Source organism: Fringilla coelebs, assembly GCF_963513975.1.
Source record: "Fringilla coelebs genome assembly, chromosome: Z".
Classification (NCBI taxonomy): Eukaryota; Metazoa; Chordata; class Aves; order Passeriformes; family Fringillidae; genus Fringilla; species Fringilla coelebs.
Genome location: NC_140031.1, coordinates 1,528,870 through 1,549,745, shown reverse-complemented (window position 1 = coordinate 1,549,745; position 20,876 = coordinate 1,528,870). Strand labels below are relative to the sequence as shown.

Sequence of the window (20,876 nt, the reverse complement as noted above, 5' to 3'; positions counted from 1 at the left end):
GACATTTTTTGAAGCAAGAATACACTGAATTCAGTAGGCAAATCTCCCATTAACATAACTCAATTGCCCTAAAATAATATTTATAAAGACAGTGGTAAGTGTGATGCAAAGAGCTACATGTAATAGGCAAAATTATCCTGCATTAGTAGTATAGAGTGAGAGTGTGTCAGCAATTTCCAGAAACCTTAAAAGTAGGAAGGAACCTGGCTTTTTTCAGCAAAAGCACTAAAAACAAGCATCAGCACAAAGAGTTAACACATTCTTCCTACTTCTGAGAGCAGGAACGGGGCTGATTTCGTCAGTGAGGTTTGGCAGCGCGCGAAATCCTGTAACCAATTCCATTTCCTGATAAATGAACGGTCCACAGGGGAAAGTCAGCCAGAGGCTTTGGGAACTGCCGAGCGCTCAGACATGACTGAGAGGCTCCTGGAAGGAGCCAGACTGTCTCTTTGCTTATCGCCACCCAGCCGAGCGGCACCAGCGCAACGCTGGTGCTGCCAGACTGCGCTGCGAGCCCAGGCCACGGCACAGCCACTCCAGCGCATGGGAGACCTCCAGAAAACCAGAAAATCAGAAAATCCACCAGGCCAGCACATGCCTGACATCAGCCTCTAGGAACTCTAAGAACACATGGCCATGTAATACGGGCATTGGGATGGGACTTGTAACAGTCCGCATTGTTTATGTGTTTCAGAGCCAAGTGCTAGGAGTGACTCGGTATTCTGGAGTTGAAGATCTCGCCCCCACCCTTCCTACAGGAAAAAGCCAAATACAGAATGATAAATCATTCATTATTGGTTATATTTTGGCATCAGTGAGGCTGTGAAGGAGGGGTTTTCAATTGGAGCTATAGGGTGCGCCTCCTCAAGAGCTGAACGTCACTCTCAAGTCTTACACCGTTCTTCATTTTGAGCTACAAATTCTTTTTTTAAAGTTATCTTCATAAATGTGACTAATAGTCTTACTGAATGTTAACAGTAAATATCAGACCTAATAGCAAAATGACAAATGTGCCCCAACCCAAGATCAGCCCTGAGTTTCTGATCTATTTAAACACCAACTTTTCAGAGAGAGTTAGCCTGGATGTTTGTTCACTTTCATATTATTACAAATCAACTCACTACTCCAACATTTTTACAGGAAATTCAAGTAGCTTGACATACACAGAACTGAACTTTCAAAAGTCTAAAATTTGAGCTTGTAAAAAAGAATAAAAATACTGCCAGTCTGATGACCCCTGAAGGGAAGTTAAAAGGAAAAAAAAAAAAAAAGAAAAAGCTCAAATAATAACTTCAGGGCCTTCATTACCAAAATCCTGGGTAAGTTTTCAAGTGGCTTGCAGGCTTATAATAGCAACTATGTCTGCAATTGATTAGCTCCCCCAGCACAACCAGATGTCTTGGTGACAGGGAGAAAGTACTGTGGGTTTGGAGTTTACTGGGATGCACAATATCCCATCACTGAAAAACAAAATAATAAATGGGAAGGTGGGAAAACTAATGATACATTATTATATATCTTTATACAAATATTATGCCTGTTCTCAATGTGCCTAAATCCAGTTTTACTGCATGTTCTAGTCCTTTGGAAAGCCCAGGATAAATTCTTTCTTGTTCCCAAAGAAAATGCCAGGGATTTGGTTGAATCTGTCCTTTATCACAGCATCACTACTCATTCCTTTGCTGGGATCTTGCTGGGTGCTTTCTGCTCACGGTTGTGACAAATACAAGATAACAGCATAAAAGAATAACAGTTCTCTACATTCTCTATCTGCACAGGTTTGCAAACAAGGTACATGGCCTTGGAGGAACACCAGAACACTGTTTCAGACATAACACCCACATGTAGACCAAACAAACTCCCAGTTCCTGCCGCTCCTTCCCTGACTTTACCTTGCATTAATTAATGCATGCTTTAAACCTCAAATGAGAAAAGCGGTGGGAATACCTGAGGGAGATACAAAAAAGATTTGCTACTCTTTGGAGCATTTTGAAATTCACAACTCTGCTGCCTTTAAAGTATCCTTGATCCTTTTTGGGCTGCTGCTATGCTTCTACCAAAGACTGCAATGACTCTGTGCACAGCATTGCATAACGAGGAAGGAACACTGCAGCAAGAGAAAGTCTTCCTGCTCTCTTCAGCATGTGGCATTTAAGTGGAGGATAACACTGCAGGTATGGAGTGCCACAGGCTGGCTGACAGAAGCAAAGCCCAGCACAGAAGGATTACTATTTCTATAACAGAATTGCAGAACCGTTTGAGTTGCAAGGGATCTTAAAGCTCATTCTGTTCCAACCCTCTGCCATGGGCAGGGACACCTTCCACTGTCCCAGGCTGCTCCAAGCTCCATTGAGCCTGGCCTTGGACACTGCCAGGGATCCAGGGGCAGCCACAGCTTCTGGCACAGGGCAACCTGTGCCAGGGCCTCACCAGCCTCACAGCCAAGAATTTCTTCCCAATATCTAACTTAAACTTACAACAAACAGTAAAAGTACATTAAAGGGATTCAGACATCAGTGTCTTATTTGAATTGTAACCTGTGTAAGAAAAATTACTCACCAAGAAGGGTGACAAAAGGCAACCTATTCAGGACAAGAGTGAGCAAAGCTGATGGATTTGATGTCGGTAACTCCCAGCTTCTTTGAGCTGACTGTGCATCTGCTAACAAAGCTCTGCCTCCATCCCATTGCTCCTTGAGCTGCTTCTCTCAATCCATTCCAGCTGAGGTGGCTGAAAGTCAGGAGTTCACAGACACAGTTTTGCTGCTCAGGTCACATACAACTCTCGCACGAGAGGCACGAGATCCTCACTAGGCTGCTGACCATGGCACCACTTTCTGAGCTACAATGCAACCAATGCAATCCCCGCAGAGCAGCAGCCAGGGAGATGAGAGAGAGGGCAGGGGAACATGAAACACAGTCCCTCTTTCCTCCTAACTAATACCAGTGACTGTGAACCACACACTCCCTGCCACGGGACACACACAGCCTTGGCACCTGCCTGGTGTCCTGCTTGCATCATGCCTGGTGCCGTCTCCCAAGCATGAAGATACAGCCTGACAACCTTGAGAATGTTGGAGCCATTAGCAAAACTTTCCAGTAGAAGCAGGATTTTCCCCATGAAAATGAATGCTTCAGTTGCTAGGAAGAAAACAAGACTGAAGTTCTCAGTTTATTCTTCATCTGTGAAGAAAAGCTGTTATACAAATGGTCTAAGTTGAAAGCATGATTACTATTTTCTGTTCAAAGGGATTTTTGGGTGCTTTACCATAAGAAACTGATATTACATGAGAAACAGTTTAAAGATCAGAGATTCAAAAGTTTGCTAATGTTTTTTTTCCTATGTTGATGCTGCAGTGATGTTTATATTACTCTTCAATAGGGAGGTGTGAGAAAAGCATTAATATGTTTTTAACTGTGTGCCAGGCAGACAAGCAAAATAAAATAGCTGGGTTTTTTTTTCTTGTTCTAGTCAACAATGCCAAAAATTACTGTTTATCTTTCTCCGCCCCCATGAAAGAATTTATAACCACTGAAGTAAACTCAAGTTAAAAAGCTGGTTTTAATCCCAAAATTGACTGACAGCTGCTGTGTAAAAGCAAACCTAACTTGTTTGGGCTCTTAGGAGCATTCACATTTGAAAAATTTATTTTCCTGGAATCATTTGAAGGGTGGTTTTTGGTGTTTTGGGGTTTTTTTGTCCCTTTCCCCATAATGCTACAAAAATAATTTAAAGAATGTGATACTGTATAATATTCACACTCTTAAGACAAGTGGAGAAAGGTGGAAAGCACATCCCCTTTTCAAACAGCCTTAAGAGTAACATGTAAATATGGTGTCAGTTACAGGGTGAGTGAACTCTCTTTGGGAGTGCCAGGGAGAGGTTGTGAGTGCCACGGTGCACACCACTGCTGCTCGGCCTGGCAACACTCAACCAGATAAAATACTCAGCTGTAACTCAGACTTTGTATGCAAAGGGACTCGTCTCACACCACACCAAAGAAACCTGAATCTTGACATGTATGACAGTTAAAATCCATGCAAACATTTCCAGGAATGGGTAACTGTATGAAGAGTTCATGTTAGAGGATTTTTTTTCATATAAATATATTAAACCAAACTTTGAAAAAGAAATAAATATGCTTGATAAATGCGTGATAACAGCCAGCCTATGCCAACATTTCAAACACTTTGAATTCAGCAATATGAATGTAAGCTCTGTGGACAGCAAGTTTCAAGTCAAGCTACATTGCTGAGGACCGCAGTAGAATTTATTTCTCTTTCATTAAAGTCTTTAAGTTAACTGATTCCTTCCACTATACCTGAAGGATGCTTCTGAAAATGAAGTGTTGTTGGTATTCAATCCAACTCATCAGCTGTATTTGCATTACACGTGGCTACAAACAAGGCTCTCTAAAGACTGCTAAAATCCACTTTTAACCATGGAACAACAGGAGTCATCAGGTTTCAAAGACTTTTGATCACTTACATGCTCAAAAGCCACGTCGATGTGACTTAGTGGTGGCAATGGCCGCCCTGGGGGAATTTATTTCAGAGGGCTTTTCAGACCTAAATGATTCTGTGATTCCATGACTTTGAATCCACAGTTAGCAAAGTGAATTTACTTTGGCCACTGGCTTTTTCAGTGTTAAAGCAACCAGGCACATGAGTATATTTTTTGTTAATATGCTATGTATTCCAACTAGCTACTGAACCCAATTTCCTACTAAAGTCACATTTCTGTGAATTATCATATTAATGCTTCAAAGTGAGGGTGGAATTTATTTCTGAACTAAACCCCCAAAGCTTTCATTCCCTTCTGGGATGATGCCGTTATTTTTCTTCCTGTAAGGTTTCAAACTACAAAGCCAAGAGTTCCCATACAATGCATTATGTCAGCAAGTATCTAACTTCAAGCACTATAATAATCACAGTTTTTCCATAGTATTTTTCACATACTTTAGATCTTGCCTACACACAAGTTTGCACCATTTAATTAAGCAGATTTAAATGATAGAAACTCCTGCTTGGACATACTTATTATAAAGTGGTGTCATCCAGTTTAGTTTCAACTCATTCTCACCAATTTAAGTAGTGAGGCTTACATTAATAGAAAAGCACCTGCATAAGGGTTTGCCCTGGCTCAGACAGACAGACAGGTTTATAGTCCCACTGTAAGATTACCCAGAGTCAGCTGAGTGCAGACATGTCTTTGATTGCTCACAGTTTCACAATGATAAGTTATTTTCTGACCACAAAGCCCATCAAAACTTTCAAGATCATTTTTTCCCCCTGGAATTTTGATTACCCAAAATAATATTTCTCAAGGGATGCAGAGTATATTCTTCACTACTCGAGGTCTCTGAGAAGCTGACCTCTAAAACAAATGCCTTCAAAAGAAACGTGAGTTATTGTCCATCACTTACAGGTCAGCTCACGGAAGCAGGGAAGTCTGACATCTTAATTGAGGGTATAAATTGTCAAAAGGAAATATACAATCCATAAATACTCTTATTCTTAGCATATGGTCAGTGTTCTGGAAAGGCCCAAAAAGCACTTTGTTTAAAACTTTCTTATACTTCTGTCACTAATCTGATCTTCTTCAGGGTAAGGGTTAACAGCAGCTGAGGGTCAGCAAAAGGAAGTCTGTGTTGTAGACGCCTGCCTAGCGTCAGACCTAAGGATGTATTAGACACAATCAGCTTCCACTGTAATAAGAACTTTGACCTTTGAGCCAGAAAAAAAAATGAAAAAGATAAGTATCAGGAAGAACTGGATGAATTTATTTTTTAAGGAAGTTTTCTGTCTCTCTTGCTTAGTGCTGTGCCTAAGAACTCTGTAATGGAATTGTTGGTCTCTGCAACTCCTCTGTCCCTACCCCTTTATGGTGTCACACAGACCTAATTTGTGAACTATTTCACCAAAAACTCCACAGCAGCAAAAGTGCTACAACAGTAAAACAAACACAACAGAGCTGTACATAGCTTTTAAAGCAATTACAGATTTGCCCCGAAGGTTTAATTTGGATTACTAAAGACCACTGCTCTGGATCCTGAATCCAGCATCTTACTGTGGCCAAATACCAAACACTCTGGACTAAGGACAGCAGGACTGTGGGGAAAAAAAAAACCCTGCAATCAGGAGCAATTCTAATAGAATATGAGGCAATGGATGGTTTCTTTGGATCAACAAGGTGCACATATATGGAACACTTCTGATTTTCTTTGCCACCTGGGGTGCTATGCAGGGTTGCCTGTGTCCTGTCCCTCTGAAGGTGTGATGACACCACTGACTGATCAATAGATGATGTCTCCTCCCTGGGAGGAGCATCTGCAGAAGTAGGAAAATTCTTTCAAAGAGATCTCAGTACCCAAGCCAAGAAATCGTTTAGGTTCCTTTGGTTTTGGGGACTTCACATGCACTTTCTTTTACGGCCATTCCTGATTTCTGATTTGCCATGAGCACAAGTCTGATGAGGAGCAGCTGAGAGAGCTGGGAAGGAGCTGAGCCTGGAGAAAAGGAGGCTCAGGGGGGCCCTTGTGGCTCTGCACAGCTCCTGACAGGAGGGGACAGCTCCTGACAGGGGGGTCGGGCTGTGCTCCAGGGAACAGGGACAGGAGGAGAGGGAACGGCCTCAGGCTGGGCATGGGGAGGGTCAGGGCGGACATCAGGGTAAATTTCTTTACATAAAGGTCTGTCAATCCCTTGTTGCCAAGGGCAGTGTTGCAGTCCCCATCCCTGTAGGAATTTAAAAGCAATGCCATGTGGATGTGGCACTAGGGGACATAGGTTAGTGGTGACCTGGGGAGTGCTGAGGAAATGACGGGACTTGGCGGTCTTGGAATGTTTTTCCAACCTAAATGAATCTGTGATTCTACCAAAGCACCTGCGCTTGACATCCCCTGTTGAATTCACTGCCACCTCATTCAACAACCATTTCTTTTTTACGATATTTTTTGTAGCTAAACTTCTGGTGCTGCTTCCCCAGGGTGATGTGCCAGAGATATAAAGCTACTCTGGTCCACCTCCCAGGCAGTATCTGCCATCACCATGATGACAATTTACTCTTCCTCTGTGCTCTGGTGCCTCAGTGATTAGCAGCTTTTTTCAGTGAAACAAATGGAAGCTGATGGAGTTGGAAGTACATTGTTAATAGAAGGGGAAACCTATGAGAAGTGCTTTTAACACCTAAAGTGAAACTTGTTCTGTCAAGAGACTGAAGGCTTTTACCTCTGCTCCTTTTACATATTCTGTGAAATTTTAATGCCCATCGAACTCAAATGCACTTCAATAAATATTAAATTTTGTACCATATCAAAATCGTGAGAGTTGATGGCATAATGGCATGTCTGCATAGCACACAAAGAACATCTGACAGGGTGCACACTGATGACAAAATACTCATTGACATGGGGAGAAAAGGAGTGGGGGAAAAACACAAGCAGATCAGAAAATGCTCATGAAAAACAAATCTCCATCTTAAGTGGCTTAGGTAATGGGAACTTTTCTTTTATAAAGCATTAAACATGGCCTCCCAAGTGTGATCATTCCATAAAACCAAATGTCAGCTTCCAGTCACTAGCTGGCATTTGAAACAAGTTTTCCCACTTATTGCAGAAGAGTTGTTGTTGTTATCTGCTGGCTAACTCCCCTTGAAATCCTGAGATAAGTCACAGGCTCCAGACACAGTCCCGCTTCTCTCACTCTCCTAATCCTGAAAGTACAGATAGGTCACCAAAGGGAAGGAAGGCAGCCTGAGAACTTTCAAAAAAATATAAAGAAAGAATGAGGCTAATTTTCACCTATCACTATGATCTCTAAATTGCCTTTAATAAGCTTCTGCAATATAGCAGGGAGCCTGGATTGTGGGCTGCTTGTCTGCGAAGGAGACAGCTCTATCTCCACGCCATGGCTTCTGCCTCCATCCCGGGCATATTAACTTCATTTATCTCCTCCCACAGACTGAGGGAGAAATAACCAGCTCTTGATTTCAGCACCTGCCCTTTATCTCTCTGTTTGCGCAGAAGTCTTCTAAAAGGCTAATTGCTCAGCTTGGACTTTCTTGGCCTTCCACAGTACACAGCTAAAAGCATATGCTTAAAATAATGTTAATTATATTGTTTGTCTCCAGTCAGACTGCTCCAGGACTGGAAGGAAAATCTGAGTTAGATCTCCCATTTCCCAATAATTATTTGCTAAGAAAATGCAGGATATCTTTCCTAACACAGACACAGACACACACACACACACATATATATATTTATCCATGACCTACTGCTACCACCCATGCTCACTTTGCATCCCGTGTTGCTTCCCACAGTGGAAGAGAGCAGGAGCACCAGGGTGTTCTCCCAAACTGATAAGCTCCATTATGCAGATGAGGATCGTGGCTCTAAGTGCTGTTATTTTTAGTTGACGTTGATTCATGTTTGAACTATGGGCTGAGCAACAGATTCAGAACTGAATACATGTAGCACCTCTTGAATGCTCACTTCCTCGACAAAGGCCAAGATAAGCAACTTGAAAACATTCACTTGAAAACATCCGTGCATACATTAGGTACACACGAGAAAAAAACATCATTGTCTGAGCTGCAGGGAAGTGACTGAGTAAAAACTCTGCCTCAGCCCTCATTTTCCAAATCATATCCATGCTTCAACTGCCTCCCCCAGAGTGCTTCAGCTGAAGATGGTTATTTCTAGGAGGAAGGAATAATATCTCTGCAGGGTCTCTTGTACTTTACAGCACTTCAGTATGCTGTGGCAAAAGGCAAGGATGGCTTGAAAATTAGTTAGCAATTAACTGCAAAGCTCACACACACATATATATATATTCTTGGGATTGAACTCCACAGCTTTGCACATTGGAATTACGTGTAGTTTGTGTCAACACAGATGCAACAGATTCACAGTTCCTCCAGACATTGTCCAAACTGGTTGAGCACAAGCTGCCCCTGGCCCTGGGGACAGCTCTGGGTCCTCAGTACAAGGGAGACGCTGAGGGGCTGGAGCGTGTCCAGGGCAGGGAACGGAGCTGGGGAGGGGCTGGAGCCCCAGGAGAGGCTGAGGGAGCTGGGAAGGGGCTGAGCCTGGAGAAAAGGAGGCTCAGGGAGGACCTTGTGGCTCTGCACAGCTCCTGACAGGAGGTGCCATCAAAGCCAGAGTGGGTAGGGCTGCTCCCACCCATCCAGACTTGCCCAGAGAGTGTCATTAAAGACCTAAGGATTAAAGCTTTCTCCTTCACTTAGCTGCTGAAGTGCCTCAGTTGCCAGAGCTATTGTGTAACTGTATCTTCAGTCTGATCTTAATATGAGTTTGTCGAGCTTTAGAATAGCTTCCCCTGAAAACCTCAGACTTAAGTGGGAAGACCTGAAGAACAGGGAGACTCCTAAGAGAGAGGCACACAGACTCACAAGGCCATTTCTATAGGAGCGAAACATGTGCTGCTCCTCATCACTACCTCTGCAAAGGAAGGATGTTATTTGCATGTACAGATTGATGCATGACAATACATACATACATACATACCTATATATATATAAATATCCCATCCCAAAATCAATGTCACCTTTTCTACATGGAAAAGTAACCTGCTCTGGCAAAACTGCTGCTTAGCAAAAGTATTAAAAAAGAAAAAAAGAAAAGAAAAAGAAAAAAACAAAAAAGAAAAAAAAAAAGAAAAAAAAAAAAAAGGAAACCAAAGGAAAACAAAAAGACAAAACCCAGTAGTTGTCAGTGGTCAGTACAGAAGACTGATGTGCCAGGCTGGCTTCCCTTTGTAAGTCTGTCCCAAAACTCAAGCACTCCAGAGGAAAGAGAAGTCCTCCAAGCAACACTAAGCATCCTTAAAATTGGAAGTACTTGACTATTTGTTGAGGACTTACAGAGCTTGCCACACACCAAAAACTGCTAGGAACAACTGGTTTGTTGCTTTAAGTGGCAATATAAACATACAACCTTGAATACTGTATATCGTTAGTGCAGAAAATTGAAACTTGATAGGATTTCACTCCAGAAACAGCATTTCTGTAAATTGTGGCCTGACATCAGTCAATGTGGCACATTCAGCAACTGAGAAAGCCTTCATTTTTTTCTAAGCAGTGAGTTGATTTGGTGATGGCTCTGTGTCAAGAAGGGTGTAGCCTCAACATAAGAGCTTTTAATTATCTGCACATCAGAACAAGTTGTCATAGAAACAGCCAAAGTTCCAGTGTTCCTCTGCATTCACAGCATCATCACACAGAAAGAACAACCTGAAGGGCTGGATTTGGACCCAACAACTGCTCTGGTGTTACTCAGGCTATTCCTGTACTGCGGCTCAGGACTTGGACTCTAGACCAACCTCTCCTGAAGGAATTCAGTCTGAGTGACTGAAGATGTGCCATCTCAGGGACACAGGGAACTGCAGGAAAGACATTAGTATATGCAGCCAGCCAGAAAATTCCCACTGGGTGTTTTAAAATTACCAGCATATAAATAAATTATCAGCCATTGCCACTGGCTGTACAGACTCAGTGTGCCTTATCAGGGGATATTTTACTAAAGTTACCACAAAAGAAATGGTGCTCTCACTTTCTTATCACAGAGTAGCAACAAAAACAGTTCTGCAGAAAACAGACAGTATTTCAAATATACTTGGCATAACAGAGAAACAAGATTCATCCTGTTTAAAAAACACACACAGCTCCCATTTGCTTACTTACCCACTTACACAGATTTCTTTATTGCAGTATTTAAACATCACACAGCTGTTAATGGATTTTAGCCTCACAAAACCTGTCAAGTTGGTAAATCCCTCAAGAGATTTGAGAGGTTCTCAGAAAGTAATGGAGGGGACTGCTCAGGATTATATAGAAAGCTCATCATCATGTTGACCAGACTTACAGGTCCTGGACTGATTTTCACTAGGTTGGGTAATTCTTAACTAAAGCCCTCTAAATTTATCTTTATAGCATTTAATATAGACCAAGACAGAGGTGCACTAGAACGCTAGAAACAGAAACAGAACATTAGAGACAGAAAAAGAAATTAATCAAAAGAGAGAATTACCAGTGTTTGGTTACAGTATAACCAAACAACAGAGAGGAGAGAGGAGCCTGCATCTTCAGGATACGATGAAGAAAACCTTAGCTTCAGCAAATTTTAATTCCTCCACACACTTCAATTTAATAACTAATCACAAAAACTCACCCAAACACTTAGCAGAAATTAGGAATTTAAATGAAAACATACACATATGGCAATCAACAGTGTAATCACTTATCAGTCACTACTGAGAGGAGAGATGATTTTTTTAAGTTACAGATATGAAGGGCATATATGTGTAATTGATAGGAACAGTATACTTTGAGTGATGAGGTCTTGAGCACTTACTCTTAGCCTGTCTTTGGGCAAAGCAACAGCTCCTTGCTTGATGATTTCCAGAACTCGCTCCACTGACAGCTCAGCTCCAGCTTGCTCTAATCGGGAGCTGAAAAAGCTGATCACCTGGAATGAAACATCACAGCACATAAATAAATAGAAGAGATCTTTGGATCAATTCATACACAAAGCTGTCATCATTTTTTTTGGCATCACTGTACTTCTTAAAGAATAATCACATTATTGCCTGTGTCACAGCCAGGGAGACTTTGTTAATGTCAAATTAACACAACTCTCAGCATCCTCCTGCAGTCATTTTTAACAGACAGATGATTTTACAATATAATACACATAGCTGAATTAATAAATTTACATTTTCAAGTACTGTGCACTGACTGTACGCCTATATTTCTTTCTGTCCACTCTGCCCATTCAGGCTTTTGAGTTCTTCCAGTCTGTCTATGATTTGAGCCAGAAATTTACTTACATTGTAAAGTATAAAGTAAAATCATTATAATTTCACTGACTTCTGGACAAAAGGCTTTAACACAATTGTTAAGTATCTCAATATGAGAGACTACATTTCCTGGGAGCTGTTTAGCACTCAAAGCCACAGCAAGTGGATGGTAAGAAGGAAGTCCACCAAGCTCCTCTTCCACCCAGCATCCACCCCAAGTACCACACATACCTTCCACATCCAAATTCTAGGCCTAAGGAATCCTGCAAATTCCCTGTCATCTTCCCTGGTAAAGCCAAGCTCATTTTCCCCATACTTCCCTTCCCACCCCCTTTTCTGTGACCCAGCTGGTCCTTGTTAGCTAGAACTTACTTAGGTCAGGCTTTAACTTTTATCCTTCTCCAAGCTCAGTGGGTCACAGCAGAAGCAGACATCCCACTGGCAGTTATCCACGTGGGACGTCAGAAAACTTCCATTTCTATAGCTCCTTTCATCCAAAAAGAACATACTTTGCAAACCCCATCCCTTATCCCAGGGAAACTCCTTAGTCACACAAGGGATCCAGGACTCAAAACACAAAAAGGGACTGGGGAAAAATTTCAACACCTACTTCGAATCCTCTGGAAGTACCACAAGAGGCACTTGAGAGAGCCTGTCTACACCAGAGCACCTGGCTACCCCTGGGCTGGAGGCAAGCACAATGCTGATGGCAGGTTCTGCAAAATCCTGTGAGCTTTCAACACCCTCTGTGGAAAAATACTGATGTTCACTTGTATCTAAATCACAGTCCCAGTCCATCGAGTAATCTTCGATAATTCTCCCAAGGAGAAGCAGGGAAAAGTGCATTATACTACAAAATCTCTGCTGAGCTTTCTTTGTTCTGTAGTGAGACACAGCTGGAGCCAGAAACCATTACCCTAATTATGCCTCCCAGCTCAGCTGCTGTTCATAAAACAAAGACAGCTGATGGCTTGATTACTGTGAGATTCAAATTTGTTGTTCCTGTTTGCGACTTCCCCCACAGAAAGCCCAGCCCTTGTTTTGAGCTGGAAGATTTGCTGGGATCTCTAGAAACTCTTGCACCAAGTGAATGAGACGGAGGCAGACTACAGTTGTTGGAAGTTCCTTTTGGGGTTGTCATGGGATTGTGGTGTTTGGTTTGGTTTTTCTCCCTGTTTTATTTTGTTTCTAACAACAGAAGTACACAAACCAGTCAAGAGAAAATTCAGGTTTAATATTCTGTGCTGTCCCTATGATTATCTCCATACTTGAGCAGAAAGGGAGAATTTCATTGCCTCTGGCAGATGCTGCAGGTAGGCTTTTACATTCTTAGAGATAAGGACCTAGTGGAGCACTGTGATCTCTGATCCTTAGAAAAAAAGGAGTAGGAAGATGTGCTGACTTCATAAGACGAGGAGCTGGAGGGAGGGACCAGAAATAACAGAGTAAAAAAGCAAGAAACAGCTTGTGCAAAGAGCGTGAGGACCTCAGAGTGAGGCTGACACGGTTTTGGCAGAGAGTTTGGGACAAATTGCTGGTGAAGGATACACAGCTCACAGAGGAACAAGCAAGTTGCCCACAGACTTTGAAAGAAAAAAACAGCTTCCTGCATTCAACACCCCTCTGTTGTCAGTAATCACCGGTGAAACCCATCTTTGCTAAGGGCAGGCTCCTGCAGAGAATCCATCCCAGTGGCACTGCCTTGTTAGCTTAAGTTCTGCTAAACCACAACAAAAGCAAAATTTAATATTTAGCTTTTAACCAAAAGAATAAAATACTATCATAATGCAAACACATAAAAAAAACTGAATGAAGCTCACAGATACTCCCTGAATTCTGACATTTCCTATTTTGGGAAGTCAAACCCTTCAATCTTAACATGTTTTTGAAAGACTTATGTTTTTGTGGTAAAGGTACTAATCTTCTTTGGGTTATATTTCAAAAGAACAAAAGCAAGACAGGCTTCCAGTATTTTCAGGCTATGTCAGCATTTTAGAGAACTCAGAATGGCTATTTTTGATGTGTAGTTGATGACTAAAATTAAAAATACCTACTTTAATAATGGTACTTATCTCTAGGAGTTATTTACCTTACTACTTCAAACAAAACAGAAATGAAGTACCTCCCTTTTGGACCCTGAGAGCACAATACCCCAAAGAGACAGTGAGGTACCCATGAGTATCCCAATGAAGCAACAAAACAGAAAAGCAAAAAGAAAAATAAAAGATTAATTATACAGAGGAGATCCTAAAGAAAGCATTTTCTTACTAGCTCCAGATCAGGAATAAAACCAAAAAGCATCTAGTATTATGTCTCTCATGCCCAAGCTTCCACCCCTGTAGCAGAGGGTCTAACACTTTTCCTACTAATCTAGTCAGATATAAAAATATAAAAGCTCAACATCATATTAAGGAAGAGTAGCGTTTTCCCTTGAAAGAGCTTTAATTATCCTCTACACTTAAGTAACAGAGGTGAATTTAAAATAAAAATTGAAATCAACAGATTTCTGTTCCTTGTCCCATTGAAAGTAAAATGAACCAGAAAAAATAAGCTGGATGAATAGTATTAAATGAGTTTCAGGTTTTAGTACATGTTTTAAAGCCAGCTGAACATATGACTGTATGAATAGAAAAACCCCAAATCTTAGGGCAAATAAACAAGGCTGAGAGATGATGTCTTCCTGATACCCTGAAAATTAATTTTCTTCTTAATTATTTGGGCAACTGGTCTAAGAAAACAACTGCAAAGATGGCTTAAAAAGAAGAGTAAGAAGAAACTCCACAGGTTGCTGTGAATTACTCTTCCTAGTCATGCTGAGCACTGAGAGGCCTCTCCTTGAAGCCACATAACCCATTCTAAGAGCTCTCTCTCCACTCTGGCTTCCATATAAACAGAGGTTAAAAGCCATGTCTAATCCAGGATTAGACAACCCTTCATCAGGAACATCTGATCCTTGTCCAGATAAAATGCATGGAGAGCCTTGCCCTGTGTAGAGTCTAATCCTAGCTGCACCTTAGTCTATCCTAAGGTACCCAGACCTGTGGTATGAGCACAGCGGATCTGGTTTGGCCGTCTCCAGTTCCACCTAGGCCTTGCCAGGGTTTCTATTAAAATACCATTAATACTTCTATACAAAAACTATGTAGTTTTCTATAGTGATTTCCAAAACTGGTTTTAATCATAGACTTGTGGAATGCTTTGGTTGAGAAGGGACCTTAAAGATCATCCAGTGGCTACCCCTCCCATGGGCAGGGACACCTTCCACTACCCCAGGGTGCTCCCAGCCCCATACAGCCTGGTTTTGGACACTCTCAGGGACCCAGGCACAGCCACAGCTGCTCTAGGAAACCTGTGCCAGGGCCTCCCCACTCCTGCAATGAGAGTTTCTTCCTAGAGATCAATTTTCCATGAGAAACTCATACTTTCTCCTTTTGTTTTCTAAATGGTAAACTTACAAGGTATTGCCAGAGATTAAAATACTACAGGATTAGAATGATTTAGAAACATTTTTCATTTAAAGGCAATATTTTAGGTTTTGGAGATTATTTTTGAGATTGTGAGGGAACAACCACAGTGTCTTTCACCCAACTATTGCTTTCAATTGGGCTGCAAAGGTGAAGTAACAAAATACTCCCGTTTACAGCATGCCAACAGCAGAGCTATCAAGGGCAAAATGTTTTCTCCACTTGGATTCTATCAGCAGATGCTGAAGTGCTGTGAGGCCTGCGGCAGCCCAGGCAGTGCTGCTGCCTAATCAACATGACAACTCCTCTCCTTCTTCTCCAGCTAAAAATAACAGTACAACATGTTGCTGTCTCCTCTGCCCGCAACTGCAAAGGTCAGTTCTGAAAGACAGAAGAAAAAATCACTTGGCAAAAGATGAGTAAGTTTTGAACCTGTTTTTGTCAATTTTGTTTCCCTTTGAAAGTGATTGAAGGAAACACTTTGAGAATTTTATTTCCAGCCACGTTCATCACTGGGAAAGTAATATGGTGTATTGATGGCACACCAAATGGAGAAGAAAAGAAGAAAACAAACCTCTTGCTGTAAAGTACCCCAGGATTAACACTTCAACTAAATAGCTTCCATAGGGAAACATAAATCACAGCTACATTTGGTATCCTGTAGTCATAGCTGGAGCCAATGAGAGGCAAAGCCAACCCTTGCTGATTTAAGAAGGGTGAAATAGCTTCATGTGATTCAATAACAGGAGAAACACAAGAGGTTAATCAGCAAACCTGAAGTACTGTATTTTTCAGAACCATGTTGAAATGAGGAGCATGTTCAAGGACACATGAGCTTTTCCGGGTATTCTGCTCTCCACTCCAAGAGTGTAGTAGTGACGAACAAAAAAAACCAGGCAAAAAGAGCCCCTCCAAAGCAAACAAACAGCAACCAACAAAACCCCAACCCAAACCCACCAAAACCTTACGAGTATTTAGCCAGGCTCTGGTAATCAGCAGGATCAAGGTTTTTCTAATTTTAAGGAAAGCCATAAAAAATTAGTTCTTAAGTCCCGAAGGTCTTACAACAGGGGTTGCTATGCCTGAGTGAAGACAACTTGATTGATTTTAAAATCTAGTAGGGAAATGTCTTTGAAGAATTAAATTCCTTGTAGGAAATTGCATCAATTGAATCCTTTGCATCACTAAGCTGTTGCTCCCAACCTCCTGATGTCTATCAGAGTATTTTGCAAACAAAATTCTAGCAGCTCCTAGTTAGGCCTGTTCCACCACCTGGTATCAGTTGCTTGCTTGTAGGAAATATGAGAGCAGTGAAAGCCAAGGAGTTCTCGCCGTGGCCATGAACCAAACACATCTTTAGGAATGATAACTGAAGAGTCTCCACCAAATTCCTGACATATCTGAAGCGGCTGACCAAATTACAGACCACCTCTGAAGTGGAGGCATATAGACAGCTCTCAGATGAAATATTTCTGCACAAGGCCAGAAGAGGAACCACAGCATTCCTCTTTGTGCACCATTCAGAAGAAGAATATCCCATTTTAGATAAGCAAGATGCACTATCTCCTACTAAAATGGCTTTCTAAAATGCAAGGTAAAGTAATAGGAAGCAGAAGGTATTTTAATTTCAGTTTCTTCTGTACAGCATTAATGGTTCCCATATGTTCCCAATCAGTTGGCAATGGTGATTTTTAGATTATTCATAAAAACACGGAGGTAAATAAGTAGTTTTCAATAAAAAGTGGTTGCTATACTGAGATCCTTATCCATTCACCCATTTTTGCCTGTGATGAAGCACACATAGATTATGTGTATCTCCAGAGTAAACTGAATGGTCCAAATCCTGAGAAACAGCCCAGAGCTAATGTGGCCAGGTCTGTACTAAAGGTAACCCAGGCAATTCCTGCCCTGCTCTGAGCTCTGGTGCAGCTGTGAGGCATCCCCACATCTACCTGTGCCTGTACCTGTGCCTGTGCTGGTCTGTCCTCTGCCCCACTGCCATGCTGCCGAACCCCAGCGGTCTCCAATGCTGAAGTCCCTGAAAACCTACCACAGTGCTTCATTATTACTAACCTTGGAAAAGTCTTTCCTGTGAACCCACAAGTATGTCAAAGAGATTATTCCATTTCCCTTCAAAGCAGCATTTTATTTGAAAAATACCTTTAACTTAACATCATTTTAACAAATCAGCACCGTCAGAGGTTCTGTTTTCTACAGCTCTTATTTCTACCTGGAATTTCTTACATGGTGCCAGCTAAATATGAGCACAAGAGTGCCCTGGTGGGCAGTGGCCCCAGGGCTGTCCCTGCCAGGCTGTGACACAGCCCCAGGCAGTGCCTGTCCCCTGTGCTGGCACTGCTGAGGCACCTCCAGTGCTGGGGACAGCTCTGGGCCCTCAATGAGGTGGGGACAGCTCAATGCCCTCAGAGACATTGAGGGGCTGGAGCGTGTCCAGGGCAGGGAACGGAGCTGGGGAAGGGGCTGGGGCCCCAGGAGTGGCTGAGGGAGCTGGGAAGGGGCTGAGCCAGGAGAAAAGGAGGCTCAGGTTGGATGTTGAAGAAAATTCCTCCATGGAAAGGCTTGTCCAGCTCTGGAACAGCTAGCTGCCCAGGGCAGTGGTGGAGTCCCCAGTCTGTGGAAGAGTTTAAAAGCTGTATGGCTGTGGCACCTGGGGACAGGGGACAGTGGTGGCCTGGGCAGTGCTGAGGAATGGAGGACTCAATGGTATTGAAAATTTTTTTCAACCTAAATGGTTCAGAGATTCTAAACCCAGAGTAATCCAACTAAGATGTCACCAGTGTGATTAGGCTTAGAGGACATCTCTGGGTTATTCTTTGCTTTATTCTTTGCTTGTATACACACACAGAATTGCAGCAGATGCCTTTTTCTATTTGCACCATCAACTACTCATTATTATATCCCCAGTACACTCTCCAATTAATTCTGCTTCAAATTTTTAGCCTTTTCACCTCTTCCAAGCTTCCTTTTGGTTGATGAGTACATTATGTCCAACTGAGTAAAAATAAGCCTTTAAGTCTTTACATGTCATATCTATTTTATACATTCTTGACAAGGCAAACTGGCAACTCTTCTGGTGTCCAAAACTCATTACAGATTTTACGTGCTCTGTATTTTGGTCTGATTTCTGCAGCATTAAACATTATCACACTGTCTGTTAGTATTTTTCTATGAAATATAAATCTGGACTACAGTTTACAGTCAGAGAATCTTTCATCAGCTGGTGGGCAGAATTTGCTGGAGCAGAGGGATGTCAGAGTGATACAGTGCATAGCAGGCACCTACTGCTCACATGAATCTCTAGAGCTTATCTGATGATTGGAATCATAGAATTCCAGAATGGTGTGGGCTGTAAGGAACCTTCCAAGGCCATTTAGTCCAAACCCAATGCACCTTCTCCTAGACCAGTTTACTGCAAGCCCCATCCAATCTCGTCTGGAACATTTCCAGGGATGGGCCAACCACAACCACTGTGGGCACCTTGTGCGAGGGCCTCACCATGCTCCCAGCCAAGAATTCCTTCCCAATGTCCCATCTATTCCTGCCCTTTGGCAGTGGGAAGCCATTGCCCCTTGTCCTGTTACTACATGCCATAGTCAATAATTACACTCCTGGTTCCACTGCAGCATGGGTACAGATAATCCAAACATTGCTGTTTATGACCAGAGAAAGTACCAAGAGAGGGAGTCAGGATGTAGCACAGCCCCTGCAGACATACTTGGGGAACTTCAGAAAGGGAATTTTTCTTGACCAGTCTTGCATTACCAAAAGTCGCAACATTTACCATTTCTATCTACAATTTATACAATTTGGGCCACAAAATTTCATTGATCACAACAGCCTGAAAGCCAACACAGCCTCCTAATATAAAGGAAGCTGGTGGATCCATCCTCTTCTGAATAACCAGCCTTGGTCACAGGAAAAGCCTGGCCAGCTCACTATTCTATCTGAAAACAGGCTGGGATGGGTGCTGAAATAAGAATATAAGAGCAGGTCAAGAATAGGGAGATCCTCTCCATGAGTATATCCTCCCAGCTTTCAGCAACATACACTTTAGAAATTTATTGAGCCAAATCTTTTAAGATTCTTTTCTGACTCCTTTGAGAGCACAGCTACATTTTGGATATCCACAGCGTCTCATACAGCTGTGAGGATGGAGCTCCCAGCTCCACCACTGCAGAGAAAAGCCTGGTAAGCTCTTGGAGACAGAAACTCATTTTGGTTCTGCTCAGATCCTGCCCACATGGCTCCCAGACAAGCTCCCTGCAATGTGTACAGTAAAGCTGACATGATTTGCCACTGTTTCAAGGGACAGCAAGACCAATTAGAACATTCTGGCTGTAGCACACACGACAATGACTGGTTCTGTATGGTGCTGCCAGTACTGTGTATGAAGTACAGGACGTGACAGGGTAGACAAGGAGTCAGATGAATCTCATCTTTTATTCAGATCTACAAGCCTGACAGCTCTTACCACTTACCAGATGGTGACAGGTACACTTAAAAAAAAAAAAAATTTAAAAATTTATTTTTTTGACGTCCCCACTTCTCTAACAAAGGAGCTATTTAAAAATTCAACATGCTCCCTTGGAAAGCTTTAAATAGTTTCTGAATGTAACTGGCATTATGCTGTAACCCAATATTAAATAGTTTTGGGGAGGAATTGTTTAAATTGTTGAGGAAAACCTACATTTAACTGTTACAAAGGAAAGGACGTGCTGCTGTCTGTGGGAGGCACAGGGCTGCAAGCAGAAGGATCTGGCTACCATCAGTTACCCTGGATGTGGGTAAGTAACCAAAGAAGGTCCCTATCTCAGTCAGGAATGTAGACAACTGTTATCTTCAGCGCACCATATCCTCTTTACACAACTTGAAGACATCTTGTTCTAATCATCCAGACAGTATCATGCTGCCTGTAGTCTGCAGCTGCTGAAAGTTTGGAGTGTTTTGAGCTTCAAGTTCTCCACTCCCCAAACTCTTGCATGACCAGAAAATGTGAAGAGAGAACAGAGGAAGGAATAGGTACAGAGCAGGATTTCAGTTCAACATTTTAAATAATTTTTCTTTATGGGCAATCAGATATCTATCATTCTCCTGTAACTAAAAGCAGATCAAACCAAAAATTCTGTAGATTATTAGGCACAATAATATGTTATTCACTGCATTCAGAGACTTACTACACTGCTCAGCCCTCCCTTCCAATATTTTGCACCCAGTGGTCATAGTGTGGCTTCAAATATTGCTCAGCTCTGAAAATTTTGACTAGAAGACAGAGAAAAATTTGTAAAGCTTCAAATTTTCTAGCAAAAGCTCAGGCTCTCTATATGAGAGCATTAAAACTACTATCAGATGCAGAAATAATTAACAACTGTTTCCCAAAGTCATAATGCACAGAGACACACACTGGCAACAGCTTCTTATCCACAGCTATTTTCTTCTGTTTTCTTCTAAAATGTTTCCCTATGCAAGGGGAAGGCTGCTGTGAAGAAAACACTTGGCAGGTGGAAACAACACACATTCAGATACAGACAGGGAATAAGACAGCTGAATGCCTGCTCTTCAGTTATTTAAAATTAAT

General features: G+C 42.1%; 1 protein-coding gene across 3 annotated transcripts in view; it reads right to left on the bottom strand.

Annotated features, from left to right (window-relative positions):
• Positions 1-20,876, bottom strand: part of DYM (dymeclin) — a 210,978-nt gene that overhangs the window by 22,381 nt on the left and 167,721 nt on the right. For all 3 annotated transcript variants that reach the window (XM_084224957.1, XM_084224955.1, XM_084224956.1), the window contains one exon: positions 11,372-11,485. In XM_084224957.1, coding sequence (XP_084081083.1) covers positions 11,372-11,485 — 114 coding nt within the window. The remainder of the gene's footprint in view (positions 1-11,371; positions 11,486-20,876) is intronic.